This window comes from Polypterus senegalus, chromosome 1 (assembly GCF_016835505.1).
Source record: "Polypterus senegalus isolate Bchr_013 chromosome 1, ASM1683550v1, whole genome shotgun sequence".
In the NCBI taxonomy this organism is placed as follows: domain Eukaryota; kingdom Metazoa; phylum Chordata; class Cladistia; order Polypteriformes; family Polypteridae; genus Polypterus; species Polypterus senegalus.
The window spans coordinates 319901301-319927057 of record NC_053154.1 but is presented as its reverse complement, the minus strand read 5'-3'; the positions used below and the strand labels follow the sequence as shown (position 1 = coordinate 319927057).

Genomic DNA, 25757 nt, shown 5'->3' with positions numbered 1-25757 from the left:
CAAAACACCTGCAAAAGCCTTTAAATGGTCTCTCAGTCGAGTTCTGTAGGCTACACAATCATGGGGGAGACTGCTGACTTGACAGTTGTCCAAAAGACGACCATTGACACCTCACACAAGGAGGACAAGACACAAAAGGTCATTGCTGAAGAGGCTGGCTGTTCACAGAGCTCTGTGTCCAAGCACATTAATAGAGAGGTGAAGGGAAGGACAAGATGTGGTAGAAAAAAGTGTACAAGCAATAGGGATAACCGCTTGTTCCCTGGAGAGGATTGTGAAACAAAACCCATTGAAAACTGTGGGGAGATTCACAAAGAGTGGACTGCAGCTGGAGTCAGTGCTTCAAGAACCACCACACACAGACGTATGCAAGACATGGCTTTCAGCTGTCGCATCCCTTGTGTCAAGCCACTCTTGAACAAGAGACAGCATCAGAAGTATCTCGCCTGGGCTAAAGACAAGAAGGACTGGACTGCTGCTGAGTGGTCCAAAGTTATGTTCTCTGATGAAAGTAAATTTTGCATTTCCTTTGGAAACCAAGGTCCCAGAGTCTGGAGGAAGAGTGGAGAGGCACAGAATCCACGTTGTTTGAGGTCCAGTGTAAAGTTTCCACAGTCAGTGATGGTTTGGGGCGCCATGTCATCTGCTGGTGTTGGTCCATTGTGTTTTCTGAGGTCCAAGGTCAACGCAGCCATCTACCAGGAAGTTGTAGAGCACTTCATGCTTCCTGCTGCTGACGAATTTTATGGAGATGCAGATTTCATTTTCCAACAGGACCTGGCACCTGCACACAGTGCCAAAACTACCAGTACCTTGTTTAAGGACCATGGTGTCCCTGTTCTTGATTGGCCAGCAAACTCGCCTGACCTTAAACCCATAGAAAATCTATTGTGAAGAGGAAGATACAATACGCTAGACCCAACAATTCAGAAGAGCTGAAGGCCACAATCAGAGCAACATGGGCTCTCATAACACCTGAGCAGTGCCACAGACTGATCGACTCCATACCACACCGCATTGCTGCAGTAATTCAGGCCAAAGGAACCCCAACTAAATATCGAGTGCTGTACATGCTCATACTTTTCATGTTCATACCTTTCAGTTGGCCAACATTTCTAAAAATCCTTTTTTTTGCATTTGTCTTAATTGATATTCTAATTTTCCGAGATACTGATTTTGGGACTTTCATTAGTTGTCAGTTATAATCATCAAAATTAAAAGAAATAAACATTTGAAATACATCAGCCTATGTGTAATGAATGAATCTAATATGCAAGTTTCACTTTTTGAATGGAATTACTGAAATAAATCAACTTTGTCATGATATTCTAATTTTATGACCAGCACCTGTATAATAGATAGATAGATAGATAGATAGATAGATAGATAGATAGATAGATAGATAAGGCACAAAACAATAGATTGAAAGATCAAAAACAAAGACTAATGCACATAATGAACAAAAGCAACATTAATATAATTAAATTGCACAAAAATGGAAACAGGGCTCTGAACCCCAGCCAGGCTAAACCATGGCCCCCAGGTCTTACAACACATGTCGATGACACTTACTGTCCGGAGAGCTTTCCTCATGAGTCTGCCTCTTGGTGTGCTTTGGAATTAATTTCATTACCAGAAGGGCATTGAGAAGACTCCCCGCTGCGGCTGCAAAGGCAGCAAATGACTCCCTGAAAAAAAGAAAGAGAAGAACATATAAAGCAAGGGAACATTTTCAAATCAAGTTCAGGGTCATGCCAAATTTCCCCTTGGGGACAAATAAAGTTCTATCTATTAGTCTATGGGGAGGTGAGATTATCATGAAGAAGGCAGTGGCCGGCCATGGACAGGACGCCAGTCTATGGCACATACACACACACACACACACACTGGGTCAGTTAAGAATTGCCAGGTCACCCAATCTGTGTGATTTTGGGATGTAGGTTAAAAACTGAAGCACTTGGAAAAATAAAAAACAAATAAAGAGAAATTGAGAGACATGGAGGAGCCAGACAAACCATGAAGGACAATTTCATTTTTTAGAGTTGCAACTGTATTGCTGCATATTCACATCACATCCCATTCCAAAAATCATAACTTGTTTTAAAAATCAAGTTATGATATATGGTCTCACTTACCAAAAACACAAATACTGTTAATGATATTTATATGACAGAACATTTTGTGTATTTAAGTTACTTTGTGGGCTGCTTATTACAATTGTGGAAAACTGTTTTCTTTTTTACAAATTGGAAAATGTACGTATGGTTTAACATTCTGATTAGTTCGAGGATTAGTTAACTGATTTGAAATCTGACATATTTTCAATTACTTATTTGCTTCATCAAACAATCAGATGTGACTTTTCTTGTTTTTTAAACACTTTTTCTCGGGGTGAGTGTGATGTGTGATGGAGATTTGCTCAGACCTCCACACTGCTGTTTGTACAAGGCAGGCATTAGTCGCGGGCACACGCACACCAATGCTTCAATCGTTTTTGTCGACTGCTGAAGATCTGTGTACTGACAGGAGTGGCTACTGGATGTAAAAAAGTGGAGAATAGTGTAGATAACATAAAAAATTAGAAAAAAAAACTCTGGAGCTAAATCTCAAACAGCAAACTAATCTGGAACTGAAATTGTAAAAGGTAAGGCAGATTATATATCTGTTGATCTGTCATCTAAATCTGCTTACCAGGGCAGTGTCACAGGGCAGCTGGAGCCTATCCCAACAAGCAATGGGCGCAGGCAGGAAGAACCCCTGGACAGGGCACCAGCCCATCATAGGGTGAAAACACACACACACAGACACAAACACACACACACACATGCACACATACTCACGCGCACACACACTAACACATATATCATGGACCAATTCAGAATTACTTGAAGGTGAGGAGGCTACTTCCCAGTCCTTAACCTTACTTAAAGCCATACAGGGCCAGGGGAATCTGAAGGATTAAGGTCAGTGACTCCATGGCGAGGTCCAAACCCCAGTGGCAAGCTTGGATGACAAGGCCCATACGATTCCATGGCCAGGGCTAAACCCCATTGGCGAGTTTAGATGACGAGGGCTGGTGACTCCGTGACCAGCACAATACTGCAAACTCAAAGCCCGCAAGACCAAAGGAGATGGTGGAGAGCCAACAAGCCGATAACTCTAAGGACCCTATCCACTATCTACCCAGGTATGGCCCACATAATAACAGCACACAAGGCCAAGGGAGAAGCCCCAGGAGCTTAGACGCAAGGAAGTTACTTCCCAGAACCTAATCCTAACTCAAAGCCTACAGGGCCAGTGTAGCTCTAAGGATGAGGATCAAACATCATGTCCCCACTGGGTCTAACCCAACTCCGAAACCCACAAGGGAACAGGGGAGGCTAGAGAAAGTCAGCAAACAAGCCGTTAACTCTAAGGTCCCTTTCCACCTTCTGTAACGAGATATGGCCCATTCAATAATACCACAAACACCTGCTGGGATAAGGGCCGATGGGGCCAAGTTTGGATGGACGGTGCCTTCTCCCTTCCTTGGGAATCTCCAGTGCGGTCCAAAGTGACTTTGGGAACAGAGTTTACCTCTCAAAAATCCTGACCTCCATTGTCTTTTAACTGTGGGAGGAAACCGGAGCAGACCAATGTGCAAACTCCACGCAGGTACCGCTCTATACTTCACGGCAACAGAGCTAACGCTGGGCACCGTTGAAAGTTAACATGGTTACATTAGCATAATGCATACGGTATGAGGTGTTGGTGGGGCTGGGCAGCCTTTGAACTCTACCCACTCAGACCAGATTGAGGCAATTTGTACTTACAGCCGAAGGCTACTGGAAAACAATAGGATAATAATGTACTGGAATTGACCAAAAACAGCTGCAGTAATACATCCTCCTCCTTATGAATTTCCCCATGAGATTAATAAAAGTGTATCTAATCTAATCTAATTTTATTATTATTTTACAAGGTCTTATACTGTATGTTTTCTAAGACTTGGAAGGCCCTTAAAAGTTTGTTTTGCCCAAGTCTTCCCGATATTTCGAGGTGTGTTTCCGATATCCTGTCTGGTGCTGCCACCTGCTGCTGTTCAAGAAATTGCAGCAACAAGGTGGTCATTCCAAGACGAAGAGATGGGTGACACAAGTGTATTCACGATCGCGGAGTGTTGGGATGCTGACTTGGACAGACGTCAGGAAGCTTGTGATCTGATGCTGCACCAATTTCCAACAAATGCTGAGAAGGAAAAGGTTATGTTCTCTGACGAGTGCGCAATTTATCGCAGCTCCCGCAATCAAAACGTGTTTTTCTGGGGAAAAGAAAATCCACATTCTTTGAAGTAATTGAGCATAACCCACCACATGTGATGATCTGGGCCGGAATGACAGCACAGCATTTGTTTGGCACTTATTTTTTTGATGGTTCTGTTAACCAAATCAGTTATCTGGAAATACTGAATGGCTAGCTCATCCTGCAACTGAGAAACCAGGGCGTCCTTGACAGTGTTTGGTTTCAACAAGAGGGGACACCTGCCTATTTCGCAATCACCGTGCGTGATCGCCTCGAAAAAAGTTTTTGGGAATCATTGGATCAGACGAGGACCAAACAACAATTCCGCTCCTTTTCCGTGGCCTCCAAGAAGCCCTGATCTCACAACTCCAGATAATGCACTCTGGGGGTTTATCAAAGTAGACGTGTGGAAGCGCAGTTATTCATCGAACGATGAACTGAAACTTGCGGTTCGTGCAGCGTTCCAGAAAGTTACCCCGCAAATGTTGCAGAACATGAGCAGGAGAACCTGGCGGCGCATTCGGCTATGGAGGGACCCATACAAATGTTTTGGATTCCTGAGAGGTAACCTATAGCTTTCAAAATCCTCCAAAAGATAGGGGTATATGGACTTTGTGCGCACCCTGCAGCAACCCGCGAACCACTGGCGGCACCATCCAGTGGTTGAAGAACACTGTCATACACGGACCTGGAATATGGCCGTCGAGATGTGAAGACTGGCTTGTGTTACTCCATATCGGTGATTGAAGTGTGCATACTGGTGACCCCCATCAGACCCACAGAGCCCCAATTGCAATGACCTGTACACTTTGTGACCGACATATGGTGAATTTGATAAACAGCCAAGTGGCCAGTCCCAGGTGGAGCCATGCTACGTTATAGAATGGTGTGAAAGTGCAGCAGGAAGTGCTACTGTTTCACAGATCCTCCTTAAAAGGTTTGCATTTTGTGGCCTCCACCACTCTGTACTTTATTAATGGAAACTGAAAAAAGACATTATATGTAATTTTTACAAACTTGAATTAAGAATTGTGGAGTCTACACATCACCTCCATTTCTGTGTGGAATTTCCGCAGAGTATTCAAGAGGCACACAGTAAAACAATGATATCCTTCACTGGGAAAATGGTTGCAGAATGGAGAAACGTTCTTAACTCAAGACTGTGGAACTGATATACAGTACAATAATGATTGGGACGAAGACACTTATTTCTTGATTTCCCCCTCTGTTTTCCACAGTTTAAAATTACAAATCAAACCATTCAGACATGATTAAAGTGCACATTGCAGACTTTTAGTTAAGGGAATTTGCACACATCTCAGTCGCACCACAGAGAAATGGTAACACTTCTTAAATTTTTGGAGGGCACTGAAGAATGACTATTTTAAGTTTCCACTAAAACAATTCAGATTGGTGTACAAACCGTAATGCATAAATTAAGGAGTCCCACCCTGGTTTTAGTGGCAGCAAACATAGCCAGGTTAAGACAGCGGGACATCCCACCAATGTTTCATTTGGTTAATTCTGTTATCTGCTGGAAGGAAGACATGCCATGTTTATTGGAATGGCATATTCCGATTGTGGAGCTTCATTTACGTTCATAAAAACTTAAGATGACACGTGAAAGATTTGTGGTTCTGCATTCAGCTGGCATAAACCTCTTACTTCAGATGATATTTTAATGTAGGATGTGAGTGGGAAAAGCAGGAGGAGATTCATGTGAATGAGCTATTGTGAAAAAGTAAGCATAGTACAATTAAAACTAAAAATACAGTGAAATACAGAGTGAAATAATCCATGTTACTGCCAAGGGAAATAAGTTACATCATCTTGGCTGATTCAACAACAGAAATGACTCCCTCTCTGCCGACATCTTAATGATGAATCATTCTGACTGCTGGTGACTTCAAACAAGAAAACAGTCTACATTAGACTTGATGTTCTTTTGGAGGAATTATGTGGATTGGACTAGAGAGTTTTGCTGGGCTGAATGGTTTCTTCTTTTCTAAATCTTTCTAATGTTCTAATATACTTCTATTGGCATATATGACCTGCTCTATTCAAAAGTTCTTCTTCTTTTTCTTTCAGCTGCTCCCGTTAGGGGTTGCCACAGCGGATCATCTTCTTCCATATCTTTCTGTCCTCGTCATCTTGCTTTGTCACCCCATCACGTGCATGTCCTCTCTCACCACATCCATAAACCTTCTCTTAGGCCTTCCTCTTTTTCTCTTGCCTGGCAGCTCTATCCTTAGCATTCTTTTCCTAATATATCCAGCATCTCTCCCCGAAAGATGTTCAAACCAACACAATCTCGCCTCCCTGACTTTGTCTCCCAACCGTCCAACTTGAGCTGACCTTCTAATGTCCTCATTTCTAATCCTATCCATCCTCGTCACTCCCAATGCAGATCTTAGCATCTTTAACTCTGCCACCTCCAGCTCTGTCTCCTGCTTACTCATCAGCACCACCGTCTCCAACCCATATAACATAGCTGGTCTCACTACCGTCCTGTAGACCTTCCCTTTCACTCTTGCTGGTACCCGTCTGTCACAAATCACTCCCGACACTCTTCTCCACCCTGCCTGCACTCTTTTCTTCATCTCTCTTCCCCAATCCCCATTACTCTGTACTTTTGATCCCAGGTATTTAAACTCCTCTGCCTTTGCCAACTCTACTCCCTCATCCTCACCATTCCACTGACCTCCCTCTCATTCACACACATGTATTCTGTCTTGTTTCTACTGACCTTCCTTCCTCTCCTCTCTAGAGCAGATCTCCACCTCTCCAGGTTCTCCTCGACCTGCTCCCTACTCTCACTACACATCACAATGTCATCAGCAAACATCATAGTCCACGGGGAGTCCTGTTCTAATCTCATCTGTCAACCTCTCCATCACCATTGCAAATAAGAAAGGGCTCAGAGCCGATTCAAAAGTTACTGACTTTAAATATAAACCTGTGGTACAATCTGAGCAAATCTGATCTCATCTTATTTCCACCTACATGCCTGTTATTAACAGCAGCAGTTCTCAACTATCTAAGCCAGAAGTTCTTCTGTGTGTTTTGGGGGTGTGGGTTAAACCCACCCATTTACAATTGTGTGGGTTCCCTTCTGTGACGATGTGGGTTCTGGCTCCACACTCCCATGGCTGTTTGGGAACCCTTGAACCCAACACCGTCGATAATGTTACCGAGTGAGCTAGTCAATGGAGGCAAATTACTGAGCAAGGGGAAGGTAAAAAGTGCAAAAGTGCTTTTATTTAAAAACCAACAAAAACAGTGTTCCATAAATAGTGCAGTTCTTTCAAAGAGCCAATAAATAATCCATAAAAGAACGTGGCGGTTAAAACAACAATAAGTAAAAAAACAATCCTTTAAAACGAGGTTAAAATCTTCTCTTGGAAGCAGTCTTAAAAAAACAACAAACAAATCCGGTGCATCGTTTATTAGCATTTGTTAGCGTCTCACCTGCTTATCCTGTTTGGGCCAAGCAGCAGGCAAGACGCTCTCTGCAGCTGCCCTCCTGAAACACACGCATGAGACTGGAGACCTCCCGATCCCTGGCTTCGGTATGGCACTCATCCCAGTCTCGGAGAACTTGGTTTCCAATCAACGGCCAGGTCAGCCACGTTGGGGATTCCAGCACCAAGTCTCCCGACTTCCGCTGCCTTTCCATGGCCTCTCTGAGGCCAGTCGCCTTCCCTGGTCACTCCCGCTACCTGATCGCTCAGCGGGAGCGACATCAACACAAACACCTGGGTGTCGGCCTAACACCCAGCTTCCACGCAGCTGTCCACGGCGCCATTCGCGCTTGCCCGCCGCTCTTCGCGGCTCTCTCTCTCTTTCACCGACCTGCTTCCTCTCCTGCTCCCGGTAACCTCCGTCCTCTCCTTTCCTTTCTCTCTCCACTTTTTTCCCCTTTTAAAACCGACTCGCGCTTCTTTTTAAAATGACGAGGGCCACAGCAGCTGCAGCATTAGCCACGGGACAATCATGAATGTGGGCAGTTCCTCACCTGTGCACTAGGTGAGAAACGCCCACACCCTATGGATCGTCCCGCGGCCCACTATGGCCCAACGTCCCCTCACTAAGCCGCGAGCACATCGATTACTTATTTAAAAATGGCCTTTACTCAACGAGCTGTGGACCCATAACACCACACCTTCATGCTGCAAACACAGCTTTGACCCATCATACTGAACTTCACAAGACCTCTGAAGGTCCTGTAAGTTGCAAGGTGGGTCCTCCATGGATCGGACTTGTTGTTCCAGCACATCTCACAGATGCTCAATCAGATAGAGATTTGAGGTTTTTAAAGGCCAAGTCAACAACTTCAACTCTTTGCCATACACATACACATACATATATATACAGTATACTGCTCAAAAAAATTAAAGGAACACTTTGAAAACACATCAGATCTCAATGGGAAAAAATCTTGCTGGATATCTGTACTGATATGGACTGATATGGTAATGTGTTAGGAACGAAAGGATGCCACATCGTTTGATGGAAATGAAAATTATCAACCTATAGAGAGCTGAATTCAAAGACACCCTGAAAATCAAAGGGAAAAAATGATGCGGCAGGCAGGCGAGTCCATTTTGCCATGATTTCATTACAGCAACTCCAAATCATACTCAGTATATTGTATGGCCCTCATGTGCTTGTATGCATGCCTGACAATGTCGGGGGGAGGTATACTCTTAATTTGATGATGGATGGTGTCCTGGGGGATCTTGTCCCAGATCTGGACCAGGGCATCACTGAGCTCCTGGAGAGGCTGAGGTGCAACCTGGTGGCATCGTATGGACCGAAACATAATGTCCCAGAGGTGTTCTATTGGATTTAGGTTAGGTGAGAGTTGGGGCCAGTCAATGGTATCAATTCCTTCATCCTTCAGGATTTGCCTGCATACTCTCACCACATGAGGCCGGGCATTATCATGCACCATTAGGATCCCAGGGCCCACTGCACCAGCATAGGGTCTGACAATGGTTCCAAGGATTTCATCTCGATACCTAATGGCAGTAAACATGTTATTGTCTAGCCTATAGAGGTCTGTGTGTCCCTCCATGGATATGCCTCCTCAGACCATCACTGACCCACCACCAAACCGGTCATGCTGAACAATGTTACAAGCAGCATAACATTCTCCACGGCTTCTCCAGACCCTTTCACGTCTGTCACATGTGCTCAGGGTGAACCTGCTCTCATCTGCGAAAAGTACAGGGTGCCAATGGTTGACCTGCCAATTTTGGTATTCTATGGCTGCAGCAATGTACAGAGACATCCTGGATGAAAACCTGCTCCAGAGCGCTCTTGACCTCAGACTGGGGCGACGGTTCATCTTTCAGCAGGACAACGACCTTAAGAGCACACAGCCAAGATATCAAAGCAGTGGCTTCAGGACAACTCTGTGAATGTCCTTGAGTGGCCCAGCCAGAGCCCAGACTTGAATATGATTGAACATCTCTGAAGAGATCTTAAAATGGCTGTGCACTGACGCTTCCCATCCAATCTGATGGAACTTGAGAGGTGCTGCAAAGAGGAATAGGCCAAACTGGCCAAGGATAGGTGTGCCAAGCTTGTGGCATCATATTCAAAAAGACTTGAGGCTGTAATTGCTGCCAAAGGTGCATCGACAAAGTATTGAGCAAAGGCTGTGAATACTTATGTACATGGGATTTCTCAGTTTTTTTATTTTTAATAAATTTGCAAAAACCTCAAGTAAACTTTTTTTATGTTGTCATTATGGGGTGTTGTGTATAGAATTCTGAGGAAAAAATTAATTTAATCCATTTTGGAATAAGGCTGTGACATAACAAAATGTGGAAAAAGTGATGCGCTACTTTCCGGATGCACTGTATATATACTGTGTATATATATATTCACACACATATTTATATATATATTGAGAGATTTATGAACTCTTTGAGACCCTCCCCAGTGGGAAGACATGCAGAAGCGAGGCTGCTGCGTCTGTTGAGGGTTGCTTGTCCATCGCCAAGGCAACTGCAGATTCGCAGTGCCACAGAAACAACTACAAGCTGACCGCTGCCACGCACAAAGCCCAGTAGCCTGGTGGCTAATGCAGGGTACCTTATAACTTGGCCACTGACCTGGCCCCGTCCCTGCCTGTTTGTTGTGTCTGTGTAAAGTAGAATGGTAGATCCTGCTACAATAAACAACCTTGCTGTTCCTGTTTCGAGTTGAATGAAGCTGGTTTTGATAAAGTACTGAGACTCAGCCTTATCTTTGGGGTGCAAGACACCGACTCATGTATCACAATATGTATACTGGCACACACGTGTACATGGGAAGCTTAAAGGCTTTGATAAAGGAAATTGCAGGCTGGACCAGGGGATGCCGCTGTGGCCTAATGCCTCCTTCCTGAGACTTGACCCTGGAAATTGGCCACCTTGTTTCAGTTTCTATTTAGTCTGCTTTTCCTGTGTGGATTTTTTGTTTTTGTCATCCAATCATATTGGGTAACCAAGGTGGTACCCCAACTCTTTATCTTTGTTTGTGTCCTATTTTACAATATACATAAGTAAATGTATATAATATAGCAAATGTATTTTATTTGAGCTTCTGTAAACTAAAGTATTATCTAATCTAACCTCACGCACAATTCGGCAATTGAGGATAAAGTGGCTCACTACCGAAATCAAGAAATTCTTCAGTCCGTACCCCAGAGGATGTTGCCAATATTGTGGATTCTATGGAAAGAACTTCCCGTGAGTCATAAGAGGCAGACTGAGGTCTGTTTTCATGGCCGTGTCAAGATGCATAGGACTTGGCATTGCTGCTGCTTGAGACCATTTTCCACACAGCCTGTAATATTTTCCGCATCACTGAATAACTTTCTCTAAAATAACATTCTCTAATAATAATTCAAATAACCAAATGCCTTTTCAAGTGAAATATATATAATTTTAACCAAAATACTTTAAAAAAATGAGAGAATTCAGTTTGTTGATTTTTAATACATTTCTAAAAAACATGTTTTCACTTTGTTCTTATGGGATACTGAATGTAGATTAATGGTTGTTCCTTTAAAAATGAAATCTACACACAATAAAGTATGCAGGAAGTGAAGGGGTTCAAATACTTTTTGGATCCACTGTAGGTATGTAAATAGATAGAGACAGACATGAAAGGCACTATATAATGCAAGTTATCCAGCCAGGACACGCCAACCATTCTCCTAATTAGGCATCAGGGGAAGAAGTAAATAAGAGCTCAGTGCCATACGCAAAAATATCAGTACCCATCAACCCCTGCACACACACACACACACACACACACACACACACACACTACTACTACTCAAACAAACACAAACTTCAGTTTATGTTTCAGATAAACTGATAGAACTGTTTGGAAGTCAGGATTTCAAACAGAGCCCAATTCCCAGACCTCCAGCACAGAAGAGGAAATGCCATTCTCTCCTACATCAATCCACCTCCGCAGCCAAACAGAAAGACAGCCGCAGTATTCAATGAGTTATTAAAAAGTGAGTGGGGTGAGGATGTGCTAGAGCACAATAAAACAAATGGCCGATTCATTTAACAGAGACCCACACCCCGGAGCTACAAGAGCTGGAACCAGGCAGATTAACCCCTTTCTATAAGACGGACATTAATTCAGAGTGCCATAAGGTGGTGTACCTCCCTATCCCAGAAGGGGCCAACACACTGGGCATTATAAATGGCAATGCAAACCAAAGAATTGAGAGCTTGGAGATGAGAGGCAGGAAACACAATACAATACAATACAATACAATTTATTTTTGTGTCGCCCAAAATCACACAAGAAGTGCCTCAATGGGCTTTAACAGGCGCTGCCTCTTGACAGCCCCCCAGCCTTGACTCTTCGAGAAGGCAAGGAAAAACTCCCAAAAAAACCCTAGTAGGGAAAAAATGGAAGAAACCTTGGGAAAGGCAGTTCAGGTAGGTTGAGCGTGCAGTGGGTGTCAAAAAGAAGGGGGTCAATACAATACAGTACAACACACAGAACAGAACAAATCCTCAATACAATATAATAGTAAAATAAACATATTACATGTATGGAGCAGAATTTAACAGTAGATGATATCACATACAGTGGTGTGAAAAACTATTTGCCCCCTTCCTGATTTCTTATTCTTTTGCATGTTTGTCACACAAAATGTTTCTGATCATCAAACACATTTAACCATTACTCAAATATAACACAAGTAAACACAAAATGCAGTTTTTAAATGATGGTTTTTATTATTTAGGGAGAAAAAAAAATCCAAACCTACATGGCCCTGTGTGAAAAAGTAATTGCCCCCTTGTTAAAAAAATCACCTAACTGTGGTGTATCACACCTGAGTTCAATTTCCTGATTACTACCACACCGGTTTCAATCAAGAAATCACTTAAATAGGAGCTGCCTGACACAGAGAAGTAGACCAAAAGCACCTCAAAAGCTAGACATCATGCCAAGATCCAAAGAAATTCAGGAACAAATGAGAACAGAAGTAATTGAGATCTATCAGTCTGGTAAAGGTTATAAAGCCATTTCTAAAGCTTTGGGACTCCAGCGAACCACAGTGAGAGCCATTATCCACAAATGGCAAAAACATGGAACAGTGGTGAACCTTCCCAGGAGTGGCGGCCGACCAAAATTACCCCAAGGCGCAGAGCGACTCATCCGAGAGGTCACAAAGACCCCAGGACGTCTAAAGAACTGCAGGCCTCACTTGCCTCAATTAAGGTCAGTGTTCACGACTCCACCATAACAAAGAGACTGGGCAAAAACGGCCTGCATGGCAGATTTCCAAGACGCAAACCACTGTTAAGCAAAAAGAACATTAGGGCTCGTCTCAATTTTGCTAAGAAACATCTCAATGATTGCCAAGACTTTTGGGAAAATACCTTGTGGACTGATGAGACAAAAGTTAACCTTTTTGAAAGTCAAATTTCCCGTTACATCTGGCGTAAAAGGAACACAGCATTTCAGAAAAAGAACATCATACCAACAGTAAAATATGGTGGTGGTAGTGTGATGGTCTGGGGTTGTTTTGCTGCTTCAGGACCTGGAAGGCTTGCTGTGATAGATGGAACCATGAATTCTACTGTCTACCAAAAAATCCTGAAGGAGAATGTCCGGCCATCTGTTTGTCAACTCAAGCTGAAGCGATCTTGGGTGCTGCAACAGGACAATGACCCAAAACACACCAGCAAATCCACCTCTGAATGGCTGAAGAAAAACAAAATGAAGACTTTGGAGTGGCCTAGTCAAAGTCCTGACCTGAATCCAATTGAGATGCTATGGCATGACCTTAAAAAGGCGGTTCATGCTAGAAAACCCTCAAATAAAGCTGAATTACAACAATTCTGCAAAGATGAGTGGGCCAAAATTCCTCCAGAGCGCTGTAAAAGACTCATTGCAAGTTATCGCAAACGCTTGATTGCAGTTATTGCTGCTAAGGGTGACCCAACCAGTTATTAGGTTCAGGGGGCAATTACTTTTTCACACAGGGCCATGTAGGTTTGGATTTTTTCTCCCTAAATAATAAAAACCATCATTTAAAAACTGCATTTTGTATTTACTTGTGTTATATTTGACTAATGGTTAAATGTGTTTGATGATCAGAAACATTTTGTGTGACAAACATGCAAAAGAATAAGAAATCAGGAAGGGGGCAAATAGTTTTTCACACCACTGTAATATGATTTGGATTTGTTTAGAAATGTCACCTCATTTGAGAATTTGGAGGAGCCAAGTGATTTGTGGCAGATTTGAAAATCTAACTCTCTTACGGTACAGTTAGGAGACATAAAGCATGGTCAGCAGAGTCGACCGAGATTTGTGTGCAGATCCAACATCGAAGCAGGCATTACAAAAGGTAAAAAAAGGATATCATTTATTTAAACGAATTCCTAATCCAAAAACACACTCGCTTTTTTTAGCATTTGGTTTTGGTTCCCAGTCCCCTTCAAGGTATTTCCTTCAGTTCTGCCTGCTCATCCCACTTCAGCCACACTCTTTTGTGTCTCAGTCCCTCATTGTTCAGAGGAAGCTAAAGGATACTTCCGCAAACATTTTAGCACAGGGTTTTGCATTTTTTCTCACAAAAGATCACATTTGCACCACTAGAAATCCCAAACACCGGGGATTTCACGTGCCAGGGCTTGATCATCCCACAAAAAAAGCCCCTCCCTCCAAGATGAAAGTCATGATGGCAAGGCGCTATATAGAAAAGCTCTGACTCCCGGTGTATCTTAATTCAAGTGCCGGTGCTCAAATTACTAGAAGAAAAGCTTTGTGCTGACATTCATTATGGAAAGGACATCATCCTCAAGTCATGAGGCATCTCAACAGCCGCTCATACGAACCAGATGTGTGTTTTGTTGTACGGTGCCTTCAGAACGTATTCAGAACTGTTCACATTTTTCACATTTTGTTAAATTAGAACTTTAGAACAATCCAGACGAGAACAGGCCATTCAGCCCAACAAAACTCACCAGTCCTATCCACTTCATTCATCTAAAATAAAATCAAGTCGAGTTTTGAAAGTCCCTAAAGTCCTCCTGTCTACCACACTACTTGGTCACTTATTCCAGGTGTCTGTGGCTCTCTGTGTGAAGAAAAACCTTCTAATGTTTGTGTGAGATTTACCCTTAACAAGTTTACATCTGTGTCCCCATGTTCTTGATGAACTCATTTTAAAGTCAACATCTCGATCCACTGGACCAATTCACTTCATAATTTTAAACACTTCAGTCAGGTCTCCTCTTAGTCTTAAACTGTAAAGGCTCAGTTCTTTTAATCTTTCCTCATCTTTCATCTCCTGTACCCCTGGACTCTGCCTAGTCGCTCTTCTCTGCACCTTTTCTAGCGCTGCTATGTCTTTTTTGTATCTTGGAGACCAAAACTGCACCCAGTACTCCAGATGTGGTCTCACCAGTGTGTTATAAAGCTTCAGTAGAACCTCCTGTGACTTCACACATCAAGGCGCTATACAACCTGACATTCTGTTAGCCTTCTTAATGGCCTCTGAACACTGTCTGACAGTTGAGTCCACTATGACTCCTAAATCCTTCTCATAAGGTGGACTCTCAATTTTCCGACCACCCATTGTGTATTCAAACCTCACATTTTTACTTCCTATGTATAATTATTTACATTTACTGGCATTAAATTTCATCTGCCACAAATCTGCCCAAGCCTGTAGGCTGTCCAAGCCTCTTTGTAATGATTTAACAGATTCCAAATTATCTGCGAATCCACCTATCTTGGTAAAATCTGCAAACTTAACCAGCTTGTTACTTATATTCCTATCTAAATCATTTATATATATTAAAAATTAGCAGCGGCCCCCGCATTGACCCCTGTGGAGCACCACTCTTAACATCAGCTAATTCTGACTAATTCTGCTTCCCGTGTCTGATCCAATTCTGCCCCCATCTACGTGCCATACCCTGAACTCCGACTTCTTTAAATTTGATGCCCAACCTCACGTGTGGCACCTTATCAAATACTTCCTGAAAGTCAAGATAGAATTCTGTTGGTAAAACAAAACCTCCTTCTTCTGAACTCGTGCTGAATGTTCAGTAAAACTACTGTTCTTGCCACTTATTCCATGTGTCTGTGGTTCTCTATGTGAAGAAAAACTTCCGAATGTTTGTGTGAAATTTACCCTTAACCCTTAATGTTGTAGCATTAATACTCAATACACCAGAATGACAAAATGAAAACAGGATTTTAGGAATTATTGCAAATTTATGAAAAAGAGAAATATGAAACATCCCACTGATGCAAAGATTCAGATGCTTTATTCAGCACTTCGTTGGAGCTCCTTGGTCAGCGATTCCAGTCTGTGGTGTTACTTGGGTCCGATGCAACAAGCTTCACACTCCTGGCTTTGGGGATTTTCTGCCATTCTTCTTTGCAGAGCCTCTCAAGCTCTGTCAGGTTGGACGGAGACTGTTGATCAATGGCGATCTTCAGGTCTCTGCAGAGATGTTTGATTGGGTTCAAGCCCAGGCTCTGGGTGGGCAACATTCCAGGAGCTGTCCCTCTAAGTCATTCCTGTGTTGCCTTTGCTTTGTGGTTCGAGTCGCTATCCTGTTCTAAGGTGAACCTTTGGCCCAGTCTGAGGAGCACTATGGGTAAGGTTTGCATTAAGAATATCTCAGTACTTTTGCTTTCCCTCAACTTAGTCTAGTCTCCAAATCCTTGATGCTGCCACCATCATGCTCCACTGTTCGTGAGCTCCAGATGTGACGCTTAGAATTGAGGCCAAACAGTATAATCTTAGTTTAATCAGACCAGAGAACCTTGTCTGCCACAGTCTTAAGAGTTCTTAAGTTGCCATTTTGCAAACCCCAAGTCGGCTTTCATGTGTTGTCTGCCAGTGTGGCCTGGGAACCCCTGCAGATTTTTGATTTTTTTTTTCTCCAGCCTTCTGGAATTTTTACATTTTTTTTCCTGTCCTCCTGGATCATCAGACCTTACTTTATCTTATTTTTCTTTTTTTCTTTCTTCATCTTGTAAAGCAATTTGAGCTACATCATTTGTATGAAAACGTGCTATAGAAATAAATGTTGTTGTCTGGCCACTCTGTAATAAAGGCCAAGTGAGTGGAGTGGTGCAGTGGCGGTTATCCTTCTGGAAATTTCTCTCATTCCCCACACATCTTCTATGGATTTCAGGCAGAGTGATCATCAGGTTTTCTTGGTCACCTCTCTTACTAAGGCTTTAATCCCCTGATTGCTCAGTCTGGCCGGATGGCCAGCTCTAGAAAGAGTCATGGTTGTTCCAAACTTCTTTCCTTTTAAGAATTATGAATTATGGAAGTCACTGTGGTCTTGTGAGCTTTCAGTCTTCCTCAGATCTGTGCCTTGAGACAATCCCGTCTTTAAGCTCCTTCAACTTCATTTCTTGCTTTTTGCTCAACTGTGAACCTTCTGTAGACAGCTGCTTGCCTCCAATCCAGTCAATTGAATTGACCACAGGTGAACTCCTGACAGCTCAGTGATGATCGAGAGAATGGGATGCACATCAGCAAAATTTCAAGTGTTACAGCAATGGATCTGATTACCATATATACTCGCGTATAAGTCAGGTCTTGAAACCAGACCCCGACTTATAAGCCTGTGCAAAAATGTGACGCTTAATTTTTATTTTTTTACATCTTCTTTCCTCCTCCAATCTCGCATCAGTTTCTCAGATGCTTTGAAATCTGTTGCAGCAGCGCAGTTACCAATTTTTTCGCTACTTCGATGATGTTTAATTTAAAACCAGTTTCATATTTTCTGCCCAAGCCTGTAGGCTGTCCAAGCCTCTTTGTAATGATTTAACAGATTCCAAATTATCTGCGAATCCACCTATCTTGGTAAAATCTGCAAACTTAACCAGCTTGTTACTTATATTCCTATCTAAATCATTTATATATATTAAAAATTAGCAGCGGCCCCAGCACTGACCCCTGTGGAGCACCACTCTTAACATCAGCTAATTCTGACTAATTCTGCTTCCCGTGTCTGATCCAATTCTGCCCCCATCTACGTGCCATACCCTGAACTCCGACTTCTTTAAATTTGAAATCTGTTGCAGCAGCGCAGTTACCAATTTTTTCGCTACTTCGATGATGTTTAATTTGAAACCAGTTTCATATTTTCTTCTGATCGAACGCTCCGCCGTAGATAAGGGATGCTCTTATGATAAAGGTGTATGAGGGCGTGAGATACAAAAATACACAAATCAGTGCAAATGTTTCTTCGGAATAGTTCGGATATTACCGTGTGGTTACGTAGGCACAATACATAATAAAAAAGGCAGCGTGCTCCGTGGTTACTATCTCAGGTGGGTCTTAGCAAATCATAATCTCTTGGACCAATAGCGTTTTCCACATTTGACTTATGTGACCGACATTATAAAATGCCAGAAATTATACAGTAAAATCAAGTCCCTGCTTATCCGTGGGAGAACTTATCTGTGAGTATAAACGGTAGTTGTGTCAATGGGATATTTCAAATTTTTATAAATTTGCAAACAAAAAACTCCTACAAATACGAGGTCCGCCAATTAAGTTCACGAACTTGCCACCGTGCGCTTACGTTGCCAGCACTGTACAAACAGCTCGGTATGGTTTCATAACTTTGGTATATCTGTGTCTCACAGCTGTGTTTGTGTCGACGTGTGGCGGTGTCTTGCTGAGTGGCATTCATTATTGTTGTTGCGTGTTCTTGTGTATGCAGTTGCGAGAATGTCAGAACTTGCATTACAGCATCGAACAAACACTAAATTTCTTGTTAAACTTGGCAAGAGTGGAAGTGAAATCAGGGACATGTTAGTCCAAGTTTATGGGAATAATGCCATGAAGAAAATGGCAGTGTACAAATGGATTAAACGTTTTTCTGAGGGGAGAAGAAAGCATCACTGTTGAAGACAGGTCAGGGCGGCCGCTAACAAGCAGAACAGACAAAAATTCGACGGATTGTGCATTAAAGTCATCGGCTGACTGTGAGAAGCATAGCAGACCAAGTAAGCATCGATAGAGAAACAGTTAAGATTTCCCTAACTGAAAATCTTGGCATGAGAAAGGTGTGTGCAAAAATGGTCAAAATGGAGCTCATCAATAAACAAAAGCAAAGGAGAGCAGAAGTTTGCCAGAGCCTTTTGGAGAGGCAGGACAATGTTTTGGGTCGTGTTATCACTGGTCATGAAACATGGGTGTACCAATACGACCCTGAAACAAAGCGTCCAAGTGCACAATGGAAGTCGACCAATTCTCCACGACCAAAAAAAGTTCCGCCAGTTCAAACCAAGAGTCAAAACGATGTTACTAACCTTTTTTGATATCAGTCGGATTATTCATTATGTGTTTGTGCCAACTGGACAAACAGTTGACCAAGTTTACCGTATGGAAGTGCTAAAAAGACTGCGCGAGAAAGTTAGACAAAAACGAGCTGAACTTTTCACCAACAACTCATGGCTCTTGCATCACGACAGTGCACCAGCTTTGTTAGGGAGGGAGTTGTTAGCCAGTAAACAAATAACTGCATTGAAACAACTCTCCCTATCCACGTGATCTGGCCCCCAATGACTCTTTTCTTTACCTGAAGATTAAGGAAATGTTGGAAGGAAGACATTTTGATGACATTCAGGACACCAAGCGTAATATGACGATAGCTCTGATAGCCATTCCAGAGTTCCAAAACGGCTTTGAAGGGTGGAGTGGGTGCTGGCGTCGGTGCATAGCTTTCCAAGGGGAGTACTTTGACGGTGACCGTAGTGATATTCAGCAATGAGTTATGTGGCACGAACTTAAATGTCAGAACTCGCATGTTTTGACTTTGTGATTCTGGGGTATTCAGTGTCGTTTCAGGAGTGAAAATAAGTCATTTAAACGATTTTAGCATAAAGCTGCAACATAACAAATTCTGAAAAACTGAAGTGGTCTGAATACCTTCAGAGGGTACTTTATATATGTGATGTTGCATTTACTGCGGTGGGCTGGCGCCCTGCCCGGGGTTTGTATCCTGCCTTGCGCCCTGTGTTGGCTGGGCTGGGTAGTTAGGATATAGCAAGTTGGATAATGGATGGATGTATTTAAAGTCTGTAATTGTATTCATTACTTGCTATTAATTCTTATACATTCACTAGTCTGTTGGAGATATGGAAGTAAGAATCTCACTGTAAAGGACAAGAAGCGTGATATTACTAAACAGAACTGTATGCAGTCCCGCCGTGCTGTACGTCCTGCTTCAACGGCGCCTTCACAGCCCTGTCACACATTAGAGAGTCTATCAGCCATAGAAACCTCATCACTGCGAGGAGTTCGCTCACAGCTGTCCGTGCAGAGCATACATCGGCCCGGGACCGGTCACTGATATGGGGGGTGGGATTTTAATTCAGGCAATGACCAGTCCCACTTTCTCTTTGTCCCCTCTTCTCCAGGACAATCTGATCCCAATCACGGATCCACAGCCACGGGACCAACCTGATTAGGAGGAGGAGGATTATCAGAGCCTGATCAGAAGGAGGGAGACGAGGCAGAAGGACTAATGAAGCCACTGCTTGCTTGCTGTGTTTGTGTGTTATAGAGTGGTAGCTCCCGCCTCAATAAAAAATGTGTGCAGTTCCTGTTTGAGGTTGTTAATAAAGCTGATGGATCTGAAAGTTGTGACTCAGCCTCGTGTTTTTGGGGTGTAAGACAGTGACTCACACGTCACAATAACAATGACCACCTCAATCATCTCTGCTGTGTTGAATGTTAACTCTTCTTCTTCTTCTTCTACTTCCTCAGATCTCCGTTTATCTCACCAGCTCCTATACTTCTGCCGAGTGAGGCCCTGGTTTCAATCCAGACCTACCATATTTAGTGCATTATGTGCCCACCCACTCTCAAATATTTAAAGAAGATCTTTGTTCACCTGTGATGGACTGGCACCCTCTTGTTTCTTGCCCTACATCCAATGATTGCAGAGATAGGCTTCAGCTGCCTTGCGATCCTCTCCTGAACAAGCACATTAAGAAGATGGATGGATGGATGGATCTAACCCTAAACACAAAGAGGACTGTTTGATTTATGTTAGGTAGAATGCCCAGAGGGGACTGGGTGGTCTCTTGGTCTGGAATCCCTGCAGATTTTATTTTTTTTCTCCAGCCTCTGGAGTTTTTTTTTGTTTTTTTCTGTCCACCCTGGCCATTGGACCTTACTTATTCTATGTTAATTAATGTTGACTTATTTTTATTTTTTACTGTGTCTTCTATTTTTCTATTCTTCATTTTGTAAAGCACTTTGAGCTACATTTTTTTTGTATGAAAATGTGCTATATAAATAAATGTTGTTGTTGGATGGATCTTAGTCCATACCGACTTATACATGACCAATTTTTGGTGTCTGCTTTTGGAACTGAATTCATGCCACAGTCTCACCCGTACTCCACCTACAAGTACCTGGGGGGGTTCAATTAACCTCTTTCACGTTAGACCTGAGCGTCACTCGGGCTGTAAACACAATGCTAAAAGCGTTAGTCCCAAGTGTCACTCGAGCAGCGGTATAGACGCATCTCATGTAAGACCCGAGGATTACTCGGGCTGTAAAAGTGTCAACAACGTTAGTGGCGAACGTTATTCGGGCAACGGTTGCATGTCTTATATAATGTTATCTAGGCAACGGTGTAGGCACGTCCTCTCCTAGCCTCATAAAGGCATCTCGTGAGAAACGCCTCTCATCAGCAGTGACGACGGGGTGAATCGGTCTTCAGACAGTGAAATCGAAACAGTCAGTGAAACCGAAAGGGATTCTGGGAAACTTGCACATGTGCAATAATAAATTATTATCATTGTTCATCAGCATTATTATTTGTATCATTTTTATACTTTCTACAGTTCTGACTTTGTTCTTTTAATGTTTTGCATGTTTTACAATAAAAAGATAAGATTTAATAAAAATGTCACTTTTCAAGCCAATAATGCAATGCTTTTTACATGTTTTTTTGAGAAAAAATGGAACGCTAAAGCGGTTAAACAACAAACCAGACTGGTCTGACAATACAGTAGCTCTGGACAAGAAGCACCAGAGCAGACTGGACTTCCTAAAGAGACCTCAGGTTTTTTGATGTGTGCAATGAGCTGCTGGGAATGTTCTACCAGTTCAAAGTAGCCAGTGTGGTGTTCTGTGCCGAAATCTCCTGGGGAAACAACCTGAGCACAAATGAAGCAGAACGCAGGAACAACCTGATCAGGAAAGCAGACCCTGGACACACTGGAAACTGTTGTGGGAAAGAGAATGATGGTACAACTGGGTGCCACCATGAAGATTCCCCGCCAGGAGGTGCTCTCTTGAAGCACTTTTTGCCACAGGCTCATTCCACCACCGTGTGCTACGAAGCTCCTTTGGGGGTCTTTTCTGCCCACTGCTATCAGGCAATTCAATGGTTCCATTCTATGCACTTGATAAGTTTAGTTTTATTTATTTATTTATTTATTGCAGAGGTCCTCAATCACGGTCCTGGAGGGCCACAGTGGCTACGGGGTTTTCATTCCAGCCATTGTCCTAATTAGAACTCAGTCCTTGCTGATAATGAAAGTTGGTGTTTAACTCTATGCCTTGTTAGTGCTTTCAATAATCAAATATAAATTTTAGTTACTTTGTAAATCAGAGATCCTTAGTTGCAGTCCTGGAGGTCTGCTATGGCTGCAGCTTTTCACTTTAACCAATTTCTTAATTAGAACCCTTTAATTTACTACTAAAGCAATTCTTTTTTGGGCTTAATTTTAGTTCTCTTGCCTGCTACCATTCAGAATCCTTAATTGCCTATTTTAGATTTTAGCAGCAGCATTTAAGTTTTAATTCTTGCCTGTTTTCTTAATCGGTGGCACGGTGGGACAGTGTGTAGCGCTGCTGCCTCACAGTTAGGAGACCTGGGTTCACTTCCAGGGTCCTCCCTGTGTGGAGTTTGCATGTTCTCCCCGTGTCTGCGTGGGTTTCCTCCCACAGTCCAAAGACATGCAGGTTAGGTGCATTGGCGATTCAAAATTGTCCTTGGTGTGTGTGTGCCCTGCGGTGGGCTGGCCCTGCCCAGGGTTTGTTCCCTCCCTTGCACCCTGGGATTGGCTAAAGCAGATCCCTGTGTTAGGATATAGCGGGCTGGATACTGACTGACTGTTTTCTGAATCAGACATTCGTTAATAATGAGATGAAGATAACCAATAAACCAGCAGCTCTCCAGCTAACGTGCTTACCATGTGATAAATTTTATTTTTTATCTGTGATAAAAAAATGTTTAGAAATGAACAAGAGGGGAATTGAAAAGACCGTTAAGTTTAAATCTATTCTGTCCACCAAACACACGGATAATGTTCTCACGGAAGGAAACTCTACGGTGCAATTCAAATTGCTCTTGGATGAATGTAAGCATTAAGAAGCTAAATAGTTCAATTCCAAGTTTCATTATCAGCATGGACTGTTTTCTAATTAGGAAACGAGTTGGAATAAAAACCTGCAGCCACTGCGGCCCTCCAGGACCCTGATTACGGACCCCTGATGTATTTATTTATTTATGTATTTATCAATTAATTGTGAGTCTGTATCATTATTTTTATGTTTCTGCTGCTTTATGTATGGGTGGCACGGTGGCGCAGTGGGTACCGCTGCTGCCTCGCAGTTAGGTGACCCGGGTTCACTTCCCAGGTCCTCCTTGCGTGGAGTTTGCATGTTCTCCCCGTGTCTGCGTGGGTTTCCTCCCACAGTCCAAAGACATGCAGGTGATTCTAAATTGACCCTAGTGTGTGTGTGCCCTGCGGTGGGCTGGCGCCCTGCCCAGGGTTTGTTCCCTCCCTTGCACCCTGTGTTGGCTGGGATTGGCTAAAGCAGACCCTTGTGCTAGGATATAGCGGGCTGGATACTGACTGACTGTTTTCTGAATCAGACATTCGTTAATAATGAGATGCAGATAACCAATAAATCAGCAGCTCTCCAGCTAACGTGCTTACCACGTGATAAATTTTATTTTTTATCTGTGATAAAAAATGTTTAGAAATGAACAAGAGGGGAATTGAAAAGACCGTTAAGTTTAAATCTATTCTGTCCACCAAACACACGGATAATGTTCTCATGGAAGGAAACTCTACAGTGCCATTTAACAAGCTAAAAAGTTCAATACCAAGTTTCATTATCAGCATGGACTGTTTTCTAATTAGGAAACGAGTTGGAATAAAAACCTGCAGCCACTGCGGCCCTCCAGGACCGTGATTGAGGACCCCTGATTTATTTATTTATTTATCGATTAATTGTGAGTCTGTATCATTATTTTTATGTTTCTGCTGCTTTATGTATGGGTAGTGGGTAGCGCTGCTGCCTCGCAGTTAGGAGACACCAGGTTCGCTTCTTGGGTCTTCCCTGCGTGGAGTTTGCATGTTCTCCCCGTGTCTGCGTGGGTTTCCTCCCACAGTCCAAAGACATGCAGGTCTTGGTTCTAAATTGACCCTAGTGTGTGTGTGCCCTGCTGGCTCCCTACCCAGGGTTTGTTTTCTGCCTTGCGCCCTGTGTTGGCTGGGATTGGCTCCAGCAGACCCCTGTGACCCTGTAGTTAGGATATAGTGGGTTGGATAATGGATGGATGCTTTATGCATTTGAATTCCCCCATGACGTTTAAAAAGTTTACCTAATCTAATCTAATTTAATCCATCTACAGTGGTAGCGCTGCTGCCTCACAGTTTTGCTTCTTGGGTCCTTCCTGCGTGGAGTTTACATGTTCTCCCATTGTCTGCGTGGGTTTCCTCCCACAGTCCAAAGACATGCAGGTTAGGTGCATTGGTGATCCGAAATTGTCCCTAGTGTGTGCCAGGTGTGTGGGTGTGTGCCCTGCGGTGGGCTGGCCCCCTGCCCGGGGATTTGTTCCTGCCTGGCGTCGTGTGCTGGTTGGGATTGGCTCCAGCAGACCCCCGTGACCCTTTGTTAAGATGTAGCGGGTTGGACAATGACTGACTGACTGAATCCATCTAACCCTTACAAAGTCCTGCAGGCTATGAATTCTTGGCAGACATGTTGATAAACTCCATCAGACATCTGGGACAACTGATTTTCATTCTGTTCACACAAGCCTGCATTTCTTTTATTGTTTTTCAGCCAAATCAGTTTACTGAATAATTGAATAATGAGATAACTGGTGAACAGTGCAGTTGATTGTATATTCATACAATGTGAGTGCACACACAGGTGAGGTGAGCCAGCGTTGAAAACTTAGCCTGAGGTCATCTGATTCAAGCAAGGAGCTCAACCCCTGATCTGCCTCACCGAGTGTCGACGGATCACTTCAGCTGCCAATATTACAATGACAGAGATATAAGTAAGTGACTGGATACCATCTGAAGCACGCTGAGAGTGTGGTTACTACTCTACTGCAGGATGCCATATCAAATCACACAATTACAGGTTTGGTTCTCTCCATTGACTCACTGGATGACCCTGAGTGAGTCAATCATATAAATATGCAGATAATTTCACATATTGGGCTTATAGCCACTGTCACTATAAACAGCAAAGGGAGCATAAGTTGAAGGTTCAATGCCCCCCCCCCACTGGTGCCCTCCTCAACGGCTGGTATTCCAACCATATAGAGGTATGCAACACCTAAAAAAACACATATGGCTCCCACCAGCAGGGGTGGTCATTAGGCCAACCAAAAAAATATTACCGTTCAATCACATGTTAAAAAAAAATGTTATGTTGTCTCTGCTCAAATTTTCAACAAAATGATTTGCAAATCATCACTTTCTGTTTTTATTTACATTTTACACAGCATCCCAACTTTTATTTTCAAAAACACTTTTTTGTCCAATTTTTTGACAAATTCTTTATCGGCCTTCGCACCTCCATGTGCAATTCAAACCACAGCTTAAAGCGCTTGAGCCATCCTGTGATAGCAGTAAATTGGACATCATATTGCAGTCTAACGTTTTTCTTTAACATATCAAATAGGTAGGGT

The 25757-nt window shown here is 43.0% G+C and overlaps 1 protein-coding gene across 2 annotated transcripts in view; it reads right to left on the bottom strand.

Annotated features, from left to right (window-relative positions):
* slc22a18 (solute carrier family 22 member 18) overlaps window positions 1-25757 on the bottom strand; it is a 276323-nt gene that overhangs the window by 106875 nt on the left and 143691 nt on the right. For both annotated transcript variants that reach the window (XM_039736928.1, XM_039736935.1), the window contains exon 6: window positions 1573-1688. In XM_039736928.1, the coding sequence (XP_039592862.1) occupies window positions 1573-1688 (116 nt within the window). The remainder of the gene's footprint in view (window positions 1-1572; window positions 1689-25757) is intronic.